Source organism: Moschus berezovskii, chromosome 6, assembly GCF_049115385.1.
Source record: "Moschus berezovskii isolate FMDL1 chromosome 6, NW_MosBer_1.0, whole genome shotgun sequence".
NCBI lineage: Eukaryota > Metazoa > Chordata > Mammalia > Artiodactyla > Moschidae > Moschus > Moschus berezovskii.
Window position 1 is genome coordinate 48,291,271 of NC_142465.1, and position 15,656 is coordinate 48,306,926.

Genomic DNA, 15,656 nt, shown 5'->3' on the forward strand with positions numbered 1-15,656 from the left:
GACTGGTGATAGAAGCAAAGTCCAATGCTGGAAAGAGAAATATTGCATAGGAACCTGGAATGTTGATTCATTGTTGATGAATCAAGGCAAATTGGAAGTGGTCAAAGAGGAGAAGGCAAGAGTGAACATCGACATTTTAGGAATCAGCAAACTAAAACGGACTGGAATGGGTGAAGTTAACTAAGATGACCATTATATCTACTATTGTGGGCAGGAATCCCTTAGAAGAAATGGAGTAGCCATTATAGTCAACAAAAGAGTCCAAAATGCAGTACTTGGATGCAATCTCAAAAACGACATAAAGATCTCTGTTCGTTTCCAAGACAAACCATTCAATATCACGGTAATCCAAGTATATGCCCCAAGTGTAACACTGAAGAAGCTGAAGCTGAATGGTTCTATGAGACCTTCAAGACCTTCTAGAACTAACACCCAAAAAAGATGTCCTTTTCATTATAGGGGACTGGAATGCAAAAGTAGGAAGTCAAGAAACACCTGGAGTAACAGGCAGATTTGGCCTTGCAGTACAGAATGAAGCAGAGCAAAGGCTAATAGAGTTTTGCCAAGAGAACCCACTGGTCATAGCGAACACCCTCTTCCAGCAACACAAGAGAAGACTCTACACATGGACATCACCAGATAGTCAATAGTGAAATGATATTGATTATATTCTTTGCAGCCAACGATGGAGAAGCTCTATACAGTCAGCAAAAATAGCACTGGGAGCTGACTGTGGCTCAGATCATGAACTCCTCATTGCCAAATTCAGATGTAAACTGAAGTAAGGAAAATCACTAGACCATTCACATACGACCTAATCCCTTATGATTATACAGTGGAAGTGAGAAATAGATTCAAGGGATTAGATCTGATAGAGTGCCTGATGAACTACGGATGGAGGTTCATGACATTGCACAGGAGACAGGGATCAAGACCAACCCCCCAAAATGGAAAAAAGCAAAATGGCTGTCTGAGGAGGCCTTACAAATAGCTGTGAAAAGAAGAGAAGTGAAAAGCAAAGGAGAAAAGGAAAGATAAAAGCATCTGAATGCAGAGTTCCAAAGAACAGCAAGGAGAAATAAGAAAGCCATCCTCAGGGATCAGTGCAAAGAAACAGAGGAAAACAATAGAATGGGAAAGACTAGCGATCTCTTCAAGAAAATTAGAGATACCAAGGGAACATTTGATGCAAAGATTGGTACAATAAAGGACAGAAATGGTATGGACCTAACAGAAGCAAAAGATATTAAGAAGAGGTAGCAAGAATACACAGAAGAACTATATAGAAAAGATCTTCATGACCCAGATAATCACGATGGTATGATCACTGACTTAGAGCCAGACATCCTGGAATGCGAAGTCAAGCAGGCCTTAGAAAGAATCACTACAAACAAAGCTAATGGAGGCGATGGAATTCCAGTTGAGCTGTTTCAATCCTGAAAGATAATGCCGTGAAAGTGTTGCACTCAATATGCCAGCAAATTTGGAAAACTCAGCAGTGGCCACAGGACTTAAAAAGGTCAGTTTTCATTCCAATCCCAAAGAAAGGCAATGCCAAAGAATGCTCAAACTACCGCACAATTGCACTCATCTCACACGCTAGTAAAGTAATGCTTAAAATACTCCAAGCCAGGCTTCAGCAATACGTGAAGCATGAACTTCCAGATGTCCAAGCTGGTTTTATAAAAGGCAGAGGAACCAGAGATCAAATTGCCAACATCCACTGTATCATCGAAAAAGCAAGAGAGTTCCAGAAATACATCTATTTCTGCTTTATTGACTATGCCAAAGCCTCCGACTGTGTGGATCACCACAAACTGTGGAAAATTCTGAAAGAGATAGGAAAACCAGACCACCTGACCTGCCTATTGAGAAATCTATATGCAGGTCAGGAAGCAACAGTTAGAACTGGACATGGAACAATAGACTGCTTCCAAATAGGGAAAGGAGTACATCAAGGCTGTATATTGTCACCCTGCTTGTTGAATTTATATGCAGAGTACATCATGCAAAATGCCAGGCTAGATGAAGCACAAGCTGGAATCAAGATTGCAGGGAGAAATATCAATAACCTCAGATATGCAGAAGACACCTCCCTTATGGCAAAAAGCAAAGAGGAACTAAAGAGCCTCTTAATGAAGGTGAAAGAGGAGAGTGAAAAAGCTGGCTTAAAACTGAACATTTAAAAAAACGAAGATCACGGCATCAAGTTCCATCAATCATGACAAATAGATGGGTAAACAATGGAAACAGTGACAGTCTTTATTTTCTTGGGCTCAAAAATCACTGCAGATGGTGACTGCAGCCATGAAATTAAAAGACGTTTGCTCCTTGGAAGAAAAGCTATGACACATTAGACACATACTAAAAAGCAGAGACATGACTTTGCTAACAAAGGTCCATCTAGTCAAGGCTATGATTTTTCCAGTAGTCATGTATGAATATGAGAGTTGGACCATAAAAAAAGTTGAGCACCAAAGAATTGATGCCTTTGAACTATGATGTTGGAGAAGACTCTTGAGAGTCCTTTGAACAGCATGGAGTTCAAACCAGTCAACCCAAAAGGAAATCTGTCCTGAAGACACATTGGAAGGACTGATGCTGAAGCTGAAGCTCCAATACTTTGGCCACCTGATGCAAAGAGCCAGCTCATTGGAAAAGACCCCGATGCTGGGCAAGATTGAAGGCAGGAGGAGAAGGGGATGACAGAGGATGAACTGATTGGATGGTATCACCGTTTCAATGGACATGAGTTTGTGCAAACTCAAGGAAATAGTGAAGGACAGGGAAGCCCGGCATGCTGCAGTCCATGGGGTTGCAGAGAGTCAGACATGACTGAGTAACCAAACAACAACAAAAATTTTCCCACTTTTGCTTTCTCTCTCTTGCTATATATATACATACACACACACATATACACATATACTTTTTTTGGCTGAGACATTTGAAAATGAATTGCTGACATCATTATTTATTCAGAAATAACTCTGTATATGTCTCCTAACAAATAAGGATATTTCCCCACATAAATCATGATATTATTGTTACTAATATTATTGCACCCAAGAAATGTTATATTATTTAATACTAATATTTTGTATATAATTCCCATGATTGTGCCAAAACTATCTTTTATGATTTTTTGTCTTATCAAGGATCCAAGGAAGGTTATACATTACCTTTGGTTATGTGTTTCTTAAAATATAGAACACTCTCCTTGTCATTTTTTATTGGTTGGTTTTTATAAGACTGTCACTTGTATAGAGTCCAGGTGTATTGTCTGATAGAACGTCCCACATTTTGAATTTGTCATATTATTTCAGTTTTGTAAGAATTGGTATGGGTGATGAGTATGATTCTTAGGTAAGTATTTTAAAACTTCACACATATAAACTGTCAAAAGAATTAATTTTATCCTGAGGAAAGAAAATAAGGCCTAGAATCTTGTATCTTTAAGGATATCTTAAGGACAAGTCATTAAGTTCTTCAAGAAATAGATTTTCTATTTGAAACAAATAGAAAACTTGTGCTAAACTCTCTTGTTAGGTGCAGAACACAAAAAGATGTGTAAATTATGGTCCCTGCCTCCCTAGGCTCAAATGCAGGGCATAAGAAAAATACAAGGAACTGTAATTCAATGCAGAGTCTGATAAGAGCAGGGGGAAACATCCCAAGAGAACAGAGGCAGGACAGATTAATTTCATCTGAAGGGACTTGTAAAAGTGTCGTAAAGAGCTAGGATTTGAAGAGACTGAAACAACGGGTATGTCTTTAAACATGTGAGCAGTGACTTGGAGGGGAGAAAGCCCATCAACTGAGACTGGAGTCACTTGGATGTGTGTTAGAGTGAGAAAAAAAAAAATAGGAAGTAGGCTGAAGAAGGGTTTGGGTAGATTTTGAATATTTGACTAATTCTGAATTTGATTCTATGCATATTCATTCTAAGTATATCTATTGATGGTTTATATTTGGATAGTGTGTGGTACATGATATAGTTACATCTAATTTAGAAAGAAGCTGTGTTAGAGTGTGCTGATTGGGGCAGGAACTAAATTTATAGCCGCTGAGATGCTACTGCAGAATCCAGATAGGCAGTAACAAAGCCTGAAGACGCTAGAGAACCAAGAAAAAGTGGCTGCTGATTGGATGTGGGGAGTAAGGGAGAAATCAGATGTGATTTCTCAAAAGGATTTCTTTACCTTTAGGTGCAGTAAGAATTAAAATGTCTAAAACATGTGCGTGCAGGCTAAGTTGCTAATCCCATGGACTGTAGCCTGCCAGGCTCCTTGGTCTGTGGAATTCTCCAGGCAAGAGTACTGGAGTGGGTTGCCATTCCCTTCTCCAGGGGATCTTCCCAGCCCGGGAGCAAACCCTTGTTTCTTACGTCTCCTGCACTGGCAGGCGGGTTCTTTACCACTGTGCTATGAGCTGTGATTAGTTCACTCAGTCGTGTCTGACTCTCTGCAACTCCGTGGACTCGAACAGGCCAGGCTCCTCTGCCCGTGGGGATTCTCCAGGCAAGTATACTGGAGTAGGTTCCATGCCCTCCTCCAGGGGATCTTCCCAACCCTGGGAATGAACCCAGGTCTCCCACATTGCAGGTGGATTCTTTACCATCTCAGCCACCAGGGAACCACCGAAAACATGTAGCCTATGGCTAAATCTAGACTCCAAAGCAAGCTCCCCGCCAAGTTTTCTGAAGGCCATTAGAAATTAAGTCAGCACACTGCATCCTCTACCAAATGATGATTCAGGATTCTACACAACAGTTCACCCAGAGACTTGACATAGTCAGCAGAGAGTAATGAGTGATAGGAAACAAATCAGGTTTCATTTAACAAGCTGAGAGACAAAGGTTAGACTTGGAGTCCCAAGCTCAATTATAGGAGCAGGCAGATAAGTGAGTAAAATGGGTCAAAATAAGCAAAAACAACCATGCAAGCATATTGATAACCGACACCTGACCCTTAGCCGTGGTGTCCAAGAGACAATTATGGGTAGTGGGGCAGAGAGCAAACCAGAGAAGACACACCCTCAGGGTGGAGCTGCCAGCAGGTGGAGTCACTCAACCTCCTTCACGTGCTGCCATTCAAGAATGTGGACTGAGGGTTCTTCAAACGGTCAACTTGAAAAGAGGAGCTGGAAATGCAGTTTTAAATCACATTTGTAAATATTGGAAATAATCTGTTTAGAAACAAAACAATAAACCAAGACACTGTCAAAGACAAATAACACATGTGAAAGTACAATTCAGGCTTCAGGTGGCAACGTCTGGGTTGGAGGCTAAATCATAACCAACAGGGTTTGAGGAAAGCCTCAAAAGAATTAAGAAGAAAGATGTTGGAAGGGCTAGAAAATATATCTGTATTGATTAATGAGCAGACAGCTGAGCACAATACAACTGGTGGCAACTGGAATTCAAATGAAAGTTTCTACCTCACAGTGAATAATAAATATTACCTATATTTTGCCTCAATTCTGAGCTTTATTTCTCCAATGGTCTAAGATTTTCTAGTTCTACTCGGCATCCCATCTTGCATACATTTGATGGAGATTCATTGTCTTGAGTATTAATCAAATGTAGCCATCCCTTGGATTTTTTTGGTATTAACATTTCCTAAGAACACCAGTAGATAAACGATCAGAGCTGAGCTGCTGTGGTTAAATCTGGGTATGTAGTGATAGCAAACTTGTCTCTCTTAAGACTGTCCTTGGTGGATGAACCTAGAGCCTGTTATACAGAGTGAAGTAAGTCAGAAAGAGAAAAGCAAATATCTTTTATTAACGTATATATATGGAATCTAGAAAAACGGTACTGATGAACCTCTTTGCAGGGCAGAAATAGAGACACAGACATAGAAAACAGACATATGTACACAGCAGAGGTGGGACTGAGAGCAGCATTGAAATATACACATTACCGTATGTAAAACAGCTAGCTAGTGGGAAGTTGCTGTGTAACACAGGAAGCTCACCCTGGTGCTCTGTGACAACCTAGAGGGGTGAGATGGGGGAGGTGGGAGGGAGGTTCAAGAGGGAGGGAACATATGTGTTGTTGTGCTGTGCTCAGCTGTCTGACTCTTTGAGGCATCATGGACTGAAGCCCATCAGGTTCCTCGGTCCATGGGATTTCCCAGGCAAGGATCTGGAATGGCTTGCCATTCCTTCTCCAGGTGATCTTCCTGACCTAGGGATCGAACACTCGTCTCTCACATGTCCTGCATTGGCAGGCGGTTTCTTTACCACTGAGCCACCAGAGAAACCCCAAATAAGTAGTTTTTAAAAGGTTGTCCCTGAGACCCATAGCTCCAGAGTTCTTGTATTCATACCAGTCCTCCTCTTGAAGTCAGAGTGTTCGTGGGCTTGTACTTCTGGGACGGATGCCTTTGGCAAGTGTTTCTATTCTTTGACAAGCTTGCTCCTCTTCTATTTTTTTTCTTTTCATTTTAGAAACAGTCATGAATTGTTTTCCAATCTGATTTTTATTGTTTTTTCTCGGTTAACAATAACCACTGTGGAAACTTGATGATTTTCTATTGAGTTTGGATTTATTTTTCTAAGAAGCCATGAAAGGACATTTTGATTTGTTTTTAAAATGATCATGTCAGCTGCTGTCAGGAATTATAGAGGGGCAGGAGTCAAAGCCAGGATACCAAGTAAGAGATTATTGCAGGAATTCAGGTGAAAGATGATGATTGCTCGGACAGAGTGGAAATAGTGAACACTGAGAGGAGTGGATGGTGCCATATGTTTCTGAGACTTGATGGGACTTGCTGATGAATTGGATTGAGGTAGTGGGGACAGAAAAGGAGAAATTAAGACCTAGGTTGTTGCTTCGGAGAAGGCACTGGCAAGCCACTCCAGTACTCTTGCCTAGAAAATCCCATGGACGGAGGAGCCTGGTAGGCTGCAGTCCACGGGGTCGCTATGAGTCAGACATGACTGAGCGACTTCACTTTCACACATTGGAGAAGGAAATGGGAACCCACTCCAGTGTTCTTGCCTGGAGAATCCCAGGGACGGGGGAGCCTGGTGGGCTGCTGTCTATGGGGTCACACAGAGTCGGACACGACTGAAGTGACTTAGCAGCAGCAGCAGCAGGTTGTTGCTTAAGCAGCGGGAAGTGTTCAGCCATGTTAGATTTGAGATGCCCATTTGAAATCCAAGTGGAGTGAGTGAGGCGGCAAATGGATACAAGGGTCTGGAGCAAGGAAAGGAATAACGCCAGGGCTGGGGATGCAGTTATGAGCAATGGTTATATAAAGTTTTTAAAACCATGAGCCTAAATGAGATGATCTAAAGAACATTCAGATAAGGAGAAAGGGGCCCAGCACAAAAATCTGAGGATTCCAGTATTTAAAAACTGAGTTGAAAAAGGGCCAGCTAGAGCCTGACCAGAGCTGTCGCAGAAAACTCCCAATTTCCAACCATGACTTACAAAGATCTGCATGGTCTGACTGCCCACCCCTCCACTTTTCTCTTACTACTCTTCCTACCGCCAACTGCACACCAGCTCTCCTTGCCGTTTTTTCATTTCTTCCTCGGGGGTTAACACCAGCTTTAAAACACTCTCCCTACTCTCTTCCCAAGACTGGATCTCCTCTGAGCCTCGCCTAAAAATGCCAAGTCCTAAATGTGGCCTTTCCACACCACCTAATATGAAGTGGTCATCCATTCCCTCTAGCCATTATCCCATTTTAATTATAGAGGACGTGTCCAATCTTTGAACATTGTCTTTTTGTCCATTTCTCACTACTGAGAGATCCATGAGAACTGCAACACCTACAGCAGCTTCTGACACAAGACTCTCAGAGATGCGTGAATGAATGAATGTAGTGTGGAAGAATTCTCTTTCTAGAAGTTCTACACACAAATTATAGACACTACTGGGTCTCTGTCCACACAACAAAGAAAATCAGCTACTAAGATGTATGGCATCCCATGAGGAAAATGAAAAATCATTTTCCAGCACAAACAAATTCATCCTGCTTTGGACTCGTTTTTAAAATTAATTTTATAGCTGCTTTACAACGTTGTGTTAATTTCTACTGTAAAGAGAAATGAATCAGCTCTCTTTGTCTTAAACATTGTTATCATATGGGGGGGGCACATCTATGCAGGGAAAAATCCAATGAAGATAATCTTTGAAAATAAAAGCTGAATAAAATGAGACCCATTTTAGACTCTGGGAGCATGATATAAAAACACACAGGATTCACAAGGTGGTGGTGGTGGAAATGGGTAAGTAGGTGGTTCCAAGTTCTTTTCAGGACTGATCAAAATCTTTATTCTTTCAGTGTAGATGTTTAGTTAAAGGCTGTGGGCTGTTAGAGCTGGGAAAAGCCATGGAGAACACCTGATCCAACTTTACATGAGGCCAGAGAGGAGTAGCCACCTGCCTAATTTTCCAGTTTGTGCGGACCCAAGCCTGGACTAGAATGTAGGTCTTCTGAGCAACTCCCAATCCAGAGTTCTCTTCACTGGGCTAGGCTCTCTCCCCAGCTCTGAACTTACTTACAGAAATGTATCCAAAAAATCTTTGTTTTTCCACAATTGGTAATCAGGGCAATTACGTTCTGTGTAGAAATACTCTCGTGAACCTAAGTCATTGATCAGCACACTGATCTTTCCTCTCCTCTGCCTTTTCTTCCAATTAACTTCTCTGTAGTCAGTCTTCTTCCAGGCTTTTCCTCTCCTTGTCATAGTAACTCAGGGCTCAGCACCGTATTTCTCTGACTCCCAAGTATCCCCAAAGCTCTAATGGCTAACTACACCCAAACTTATCTCCTGAGCTGACCTTACCACTAAATTTAGACTTGTATATCCAGTATAGGCTTCCCCGGTGGCTCAGTGGTAAAGAACCCATCTGCAACGCAGGAGACGTGGGTTTGATCCCTGGGTCAGAATATCTCCTGGAGAAGGAAATGGCAACCTACTCTGGTATTCCTGCCTGGGAAATCCCATGGACAGAGGAGCCTGGCGAGCTACAGTTCATGGGGTTGCAAAGAGTCAGATATGACTCAACGACTAAAATAACATGTCCACTTTTAATGTCTGTAGTGACATATACCTTTTCATTCCCAATATGGGTTATTTGGCATTTTCTCTTTTTTTCTTCAGGATAACTTGACTGGAAATTTGTCTGTTTTGTTCATCTGTTCAAAGACTCAATGGCTTTGATGATTCTCTACTGCATTCATTTCTATTTCTGCTCTTATCTCTTTCATCCAGTTCTTGTATAGTTTCTTTAACAGGACACCTAGCTTTTTTTTTTTAATGTAAGTAAGGATTTAAAGCTATAAACATTTTCTTGAAGCCTTTCTCTGCATCATTGTAGGTTCTGATATTATTAGTTAGCTCTTAGTATTTTTAAATTTCTATCATTTCTATTTTCTCATTAAGTCTTCTCAGCGCACTAAAATTTTTAGCTTTATCTAGAACCTCTATTTGGAGAAGGCAATGGCACCCCACTCCAGTACTCTTGCCTGGAAAATCCCATGGACAGAGGAGCCTGGTAGGCTGCAGTCCATGTGGTCGCTAAAAGTCGGACAAGACTGAGCAACTTCACTTTCTCTTTTCACTTTCATGCATTGGAGAAGGAAATGGCAACCCACTCCAGTGTTCTTGCCTGGAGAATCCCAGGGACGGGGGAGCCTGGTGGGCTGCCGTCTATGGGGTCACACAGAGTCGGACACGACTGAGCAACTTAGCAGCATCAGCAGTAGAAGAACCTCTATTTATAATAATGCTTTTGTCTTAATGACATCTGTTTTGTCTGTATAATCACACTAGCTTTTAGTATCTTCCTGATTACGTTTTCCCATTCTTTTATTCTAACTTTTCCATGTCCTTATGTTTTATTGAAATTTGTAAATCAAGAGGTTCTATGATCAGTCTATCCTTTGCAGGTATCACTCTTACAATCCACATCCCTTACAACTCCCTGGAGGACACATCATATTAATTTATCTTTATGTCCTTTCAATGATTACTCAGAGCTCAACGAATATAAAGTATAGATACATTACATCAAGATGCCAAAAGAATGCATCTCTAGGATAAAATGTGACTGTCTTCTATCCTATATATTTAAATTAATCACCACAACAATAGGATTCTTTAAATTAGAACCGAATGATTAAAACAGATAACTTTCTTTTCAGAAGAAGTCTTTCTTTAAATAAAGTCTTTTCTTTTAATCCTAACATATAAAAACAGACAAAAGTAGAGTCATTCTAGTGGGTGTGGGGGAGGAAGGTGATCCTGTCCACTGAGCCTTCTTCCTTGTCCTTCATAGGCTGCTGCACAATTTGAAAATTACAGTTCAAATTCAACTGACCCTACGCACCATGTCAGAGCTAGAAGAGAAAGCAAAAACACACTCAATTTAACGTTTATTTATTTAGCTATTTTTTGCAACTATAAATTACAATAACTAGTACACCTGTAATTCTGTATAGTGTGTTCAACTAAAGAATAAGCAAACACAGCATAGGTCAGTTTAAAAAGAAATCACAGTACTTCTTAGTATAATATGCAAAAGAGGGAAAAAGTCTTGGACCCGCTCCTTGGAAATAAATATCAAGTAACCGTAAAAATATTCAGCCATTTTCCAGGTCTTCAGGGAGGTTCGTGGATGGTCCCAGGCAGAACATCAGAGTTCCTCTTTGAAATAGCCCAGCTTTGCCAATGACATCTCTTTTCTCAACTGCATAACTTCCCAAAACATTTGGTCAACTACACAAAAAGAAAAGAGGGACACATAAATCATAAAATATCATCTTATTTTTGTTTCAATGAAAATGTAGGCTTAGCTGAAATGCCAACTGGACATTTCTAAAGATGCACCTAATGCTTAACATCCTATCACCGTTTCACACTAACTTTCCCATGTACTTCTGAGCATCCCAGTTTTATTAATAAATATATTTATTGATTTTGCCATCACAATTTGTTAGATATTATCAATGACTACCATTTTAGTCCAAAAGAAGGTAGACATTTCAGTGTCCTGAGTAACTGGCAATGTTGCTGCTTTCTCGAGTAACTATTCTCAATGCTCAATTGTGCGAGAGTTATCTCACTTATGGATCTTCTTGCTCTAGTTTGCTATATCTTGGCCATTTTTCACTTTTCGTTAAAATTAACAGAGTAAACAGGAAAAAAGGAAAACATGAGACAGTCCAGAGAACTTAGTAACATTCTTTGTAATGACAGGGAAAGATTCTGTGTACGGCTCAATTAGAAATAAAAATAAATTCAGAGGATAAGCTGTAAATTTCTATTATCTCTGCTTCTGTAAGTCCCCTCTATTAAGTGGGGAAAAGTTGGCTCTGTTTTAGATTATAAAAGGTCTCCCTCTGACATATGATCAGATTAGACTGATTTAGATCAGTGGTTCTTAACCAGGGAGATTCTGCCCCCCAGTGTGCATATGGCAACGTCTGAAAATGTTTTTCATTACTCACATCTAGTGAGTAAAGCCCAGGGATGCTACTAAAACATCCTACAATGCACAGGACAGCCTCTCTCAATAAAGAATTATCCAGCTTAAAAGAGTAATAGTACCAAGGCTGAGAAACCCTGCTTTACATTTAGCTGCCTTAAATTCTTTTCAGCACAAGGCACAGATAATAAACAGAATGTAAAATCAATAATAATTTGTTACAAACCCACTCAATATATAATGTGTACCAAATACTGTGAAATGAAAGAGTAAGAGAAGCCAGAGAAGACATCACTTTCATCACTGTCAACCCCCACCACTTATGACCCTTTCTTCCTATTTTCATAAAGGAGAGTACTTTTCATTCGTCTCTACAAAAACATTTTTAACAAGGAGAAAAAATACGTTTGACAACTTGGCACAAATCATCTGTTCTTAAGCTTAAATATTATTATTACCTATCAACAGATATTAAAAAAAGATTTCCATTTTATTAAAGTCAGAAAAAGTCAGTTTAGTTACTCAGTTGTGTCCAACTCTCTGCAACCCCATGGACTGGAGCATTCCAGGCTTCCCTGTCCATCACCAATTCCCGGAGCTTGCTCAGACTCATGTCCATCGAATCGGTGATGCCATCCAACCATCTTATCCTCTGTCATCCCCTTCTCCTCCTGCCTTCAATCTTTCCCAGCATCAGGGTCTTCTAATGAGTCTGCCCTTCGTATCAGGTGGCCAAAGTATTGGAGTTTCAGCTTCAATATCAATCCTTCCAATGAATATTCAGGACTGATTTCCTTTAGGATTGACTGGTTGGATCTCCTTGCAGTCCAAGGGACTCTCAAGAGTCTTCTCTAACAGCACATTTCAAAAGCATCAATTCTTCAGCGCTCAGCTTTCTTTATACTCCAACTCTCACATTCATATATTAACTACTGGAAAAACCATAGCTTTGACTAGATGGACCTTTGTCGTCAAAGTAATGTCACTGCTTTTTCATATGCTGTCTAGGTTGGTCATAGCTTTTCTTCCAAGGAGCAAGCGCCTTTTAAATTCATGGCTGCAGTCACCATCCACAGTGACTTTGAAGCCCCCAAAAATAAAGTCTGTCACTTTTTCCATTGTTTCCCCATCTATATGTCATTAAGTGATCGGACTGGATGCCATGATCTTAGTTTTTTGAATGTTGAGTTTTAAGCCATATTCTTCACTCTCCTCTTTCACCTTCAATAAGACGCTCTTTAGCTCTTCTTCGCTTTCTGCCATAAGGGTGGTGTCATCTGCGTGTCTGAGGTTTATTGATATTTCTCCCGGCAATCTTGACTCCAGCTTGATTCCAGCTGAATGCTTCATTCACCCTGGCATTTTGCACGCTGTACTCTGCATATAAGTTAAATAAGCAGGGTGACAATACACAGCCTTGATGTACGCCTTTTCCAATTTGGAAGCAAGTCTGTTGTTCCATGTCCAGTTCTAACTGTTGCTTCTTGACCTGCATACAGATTTCTCAGGAGGCAAGTCAGGTGGTCTGGTATTCCCATCTCATGAAGAATTTCCCACAGTTGTGATTCACACAGTCAAAGGCTTTGGCAGTCAATAAAGCAGAAGCAGCTGTTTTTCTGGAACTCTCTTGCTTTCTCGATGATCCAACGAATGTTGGCAATTTTATCTCTGGTTCCTCTGCCTTTTCTAAATCCAGGTTGAACATCTGGAAGTTTATGGTTCACGTACTATTGAAGCCTAGCTTGGAGAATTTTGCTAGCATGTGAGATGAGTGCAATTGTGCGGCAGTTTGAGCATTCTTTGGCATTGCCTTTCTTTGGGATTGGAATAAAAACTGACCTTTTCCAGTCCTGTGGCCACTGTTGAGTTTTCCAAATTTGCTGGCATATTGTGTGCAGCACTTTAATAGCATCATTTTTTAGGATTTGAAATAGCTCAACCAGAATTCCATCACTTCTACTAGCTTTGTTCGTAGTGATGCTTCCCTAAGGCCCACTTGACTTCGCATTTTTATCAAAGTCATAAAAAGTACTGTACAGTTTAAAGACTGCTTGTATGCTCTGCAGCCTTTTTAAATTCAATATTGATATATTGATTAGAGACAGGTTTCACCCCTATTCTTTTAGGCATTAAAACCTAATTACTAAAAAAAAAAAAAAAAAAACCCTAATTACATGGGATTATAAACAAATGACTGTTTTCAATATACCAGAGTTTGAAAATGGTAAACCTAAGCTTTTACCAACACAACTAATTCTTCCAAAGGATTAACATTCACTGGTTTACATTACTAAAACACAGTAGGCTTTTATCAGTTTTTCAGTACAAGAAAATTTTCAGGGTCTGGAAAAAGACAAACAAGAAAATTCTCCACAACTTTAAATATAAAATTGGTATGGACTTGTCCCTAGCTCAGTATCTCCTATTTCCCTTTTAAAACAACCATATGTATTAAAAATATAAATATATTGGAGCTGTCAGGTCATGTTAGTTTCTATGGTTGGTATTTAAGACATCTGACTATAAAACCATAACTAAACATGAAAGACTATGATTAAAAATGCTGCCACCCTGGCACTAGGTTAGCTCTCTGGATATATCATCTACACGTTTCTGTTGATTTAGAAGACAGTCATCTTTACTCCATTCAGAATTACCCTCATGACTACTTTATTAACTCACATGTGAAAGGAGAAAGTACAGAAAAAAGCTTAGTGCCTTGTGGGCTCCACTAATTAAAATAAGCCTGGCCACATTTAGAGCTCGCTCAGTTTTATTTCTTAAGGAGTATATTCAACGGGCTTTATGCTCCTCTCACATTTACCATCTGGTTTATCATATATTCCTTAAACGTTAAAACTGATCCTGCTTCAAACTCAAGATCAGAGTAAAATGTGGCAAATCTAAGGATTAAATACAACATGTTTAAAAGATGTTTTTGTTCCCAAATTCTTCACACATTTTATTAGACCTATAAAAGAGATTCAATATAAATGTACCAATAACGTTTATTTGAGCATTACTATTATGTTCTATACTTTCTACTGAACTTTCATGCAAATATTTTACAATGAATTGACACTCACCATCTTGCTGTTTCACAAGTCCCTGCTGAATGTACCGAATGTATGTGAAAAAGTTACAGACAGAAGTGATCTGGGCCAAAAAGAAAAGAATGTTAAACAGTCAAATGTTTCATGTCAAAGAGAGCTTTATTAAAATTCATGGTTACGTGACTTACCCTGTATCTGCAAAAAGGAGAAATATAATAGTAGTTGCTTGAGTCCCCTAGTTTAATTCTGTGTTTACAGGACTTGCTCTGACCTGTGAGGGCACATTTTCTGTAAAATAAGGATAAATTTTCATTTTAAAAAATTAAAAGCATTTTGCCCCTGCCTTCTGAACAAGTTGTACATTCATTCAGACAACAAATATTTGACGACATACCCTGTATCAGGCACTCTGTGAAGATGAGAAAGACAAAAGCCCTACCTGCGAGGGCTTTATTCTAGAAGTTTACAGGCATAGCATTCAGTATGATTCTAGAAATAAAAGTTAGATGTTTTAATATACGTCCTTGCTCAGTCACTTCAGTCGTGTCCGACTCTCTGCGACCTCATGGACCACGGCCCGCCAGGCTCCCCTGTCCATGGGATTCTCCAGGCAAGAGTACTGGAGTGGGTTGCCATTTCCTTCTTCAGTGATAAAGTATGAAGTGAGTCAAGTGAAGTCGCTCAGTTGTGTCCGACTCTTTGCAACCCCATGGACTGTAGCCTACCAGGCTCCTCCATCCATGGGCTTTTCCAGGCAAGAGCACTGGAGTGGGTTGCCATTTCCTTCTCCAATGTATGTCCTAACCAGGAACAAAGTTACAAACAAGTAATCAGCTGGAGGGCAGGCCACAGCTTTCCACTGGGACTTCAACTTCTGTCTTAGTTGAAAAAAACTTACAAGTGACTGTTCAAGTCTCAAAACATGCTACTGTTGCCTGCAGGACAACAGTTTCCAGATGGGATACTTTTTGGTGTGTTGGGTTGGTATATATGCATTTAATGTGGCACCCAGGCCTGAGAAATACAAAGGGATAAGATACCTTACAAATACACTGCATCTTAACAATTCCAATTACACAAAGAGTATATCCTACATTTAGACATACTGACCTTCCTCTTTGCATACTACAACATGTATGAGGGTTTTCAGGCTAGGA

At 40.0% G+C, this 15,656-nt stretch overlaps 1 protein-coding gene across 5 annotated transcripts in view; it reads right to left on the reverse strand.

The window, feature by feature from the left end:
• Nucleotides 1–10,382: 10,382 nt before the first annotated feature.
• The window catches only part of RAB3IP (RAB3A interacting protein), a 54,277-nt gene continuing 49,003 nt past the window's right edge, over nucleotides 10,383–15,656 (reverse strand). For all 5 annotated transcript variants that reach the window (XM_055394880.2, XM_055394877.2, XM_055394878.2 and 2 more), the window contains 3 exons: nucleotides 14,688–14,787; nucleotides 14,533–14,602; nucleotides 10,383–10,737 (listed from right to left, as the gene is read on the reverse strand). In XM_055394880.2, the coding sequence (XP_055250855.1) occupies nucleotides 10,655–10,737; nucleotides 14,533–14,602; nucleotides 14,688–14,787 (253 nt within the window). In that variant the 3' untranslated portion in view covers nucleotides 10,383–10,654. The remainder of the gene's footprint in view (nucleotides 10,738–14,532; nucleotides 14,603–14,687; nucleotides 14,788–15,656) is intronic.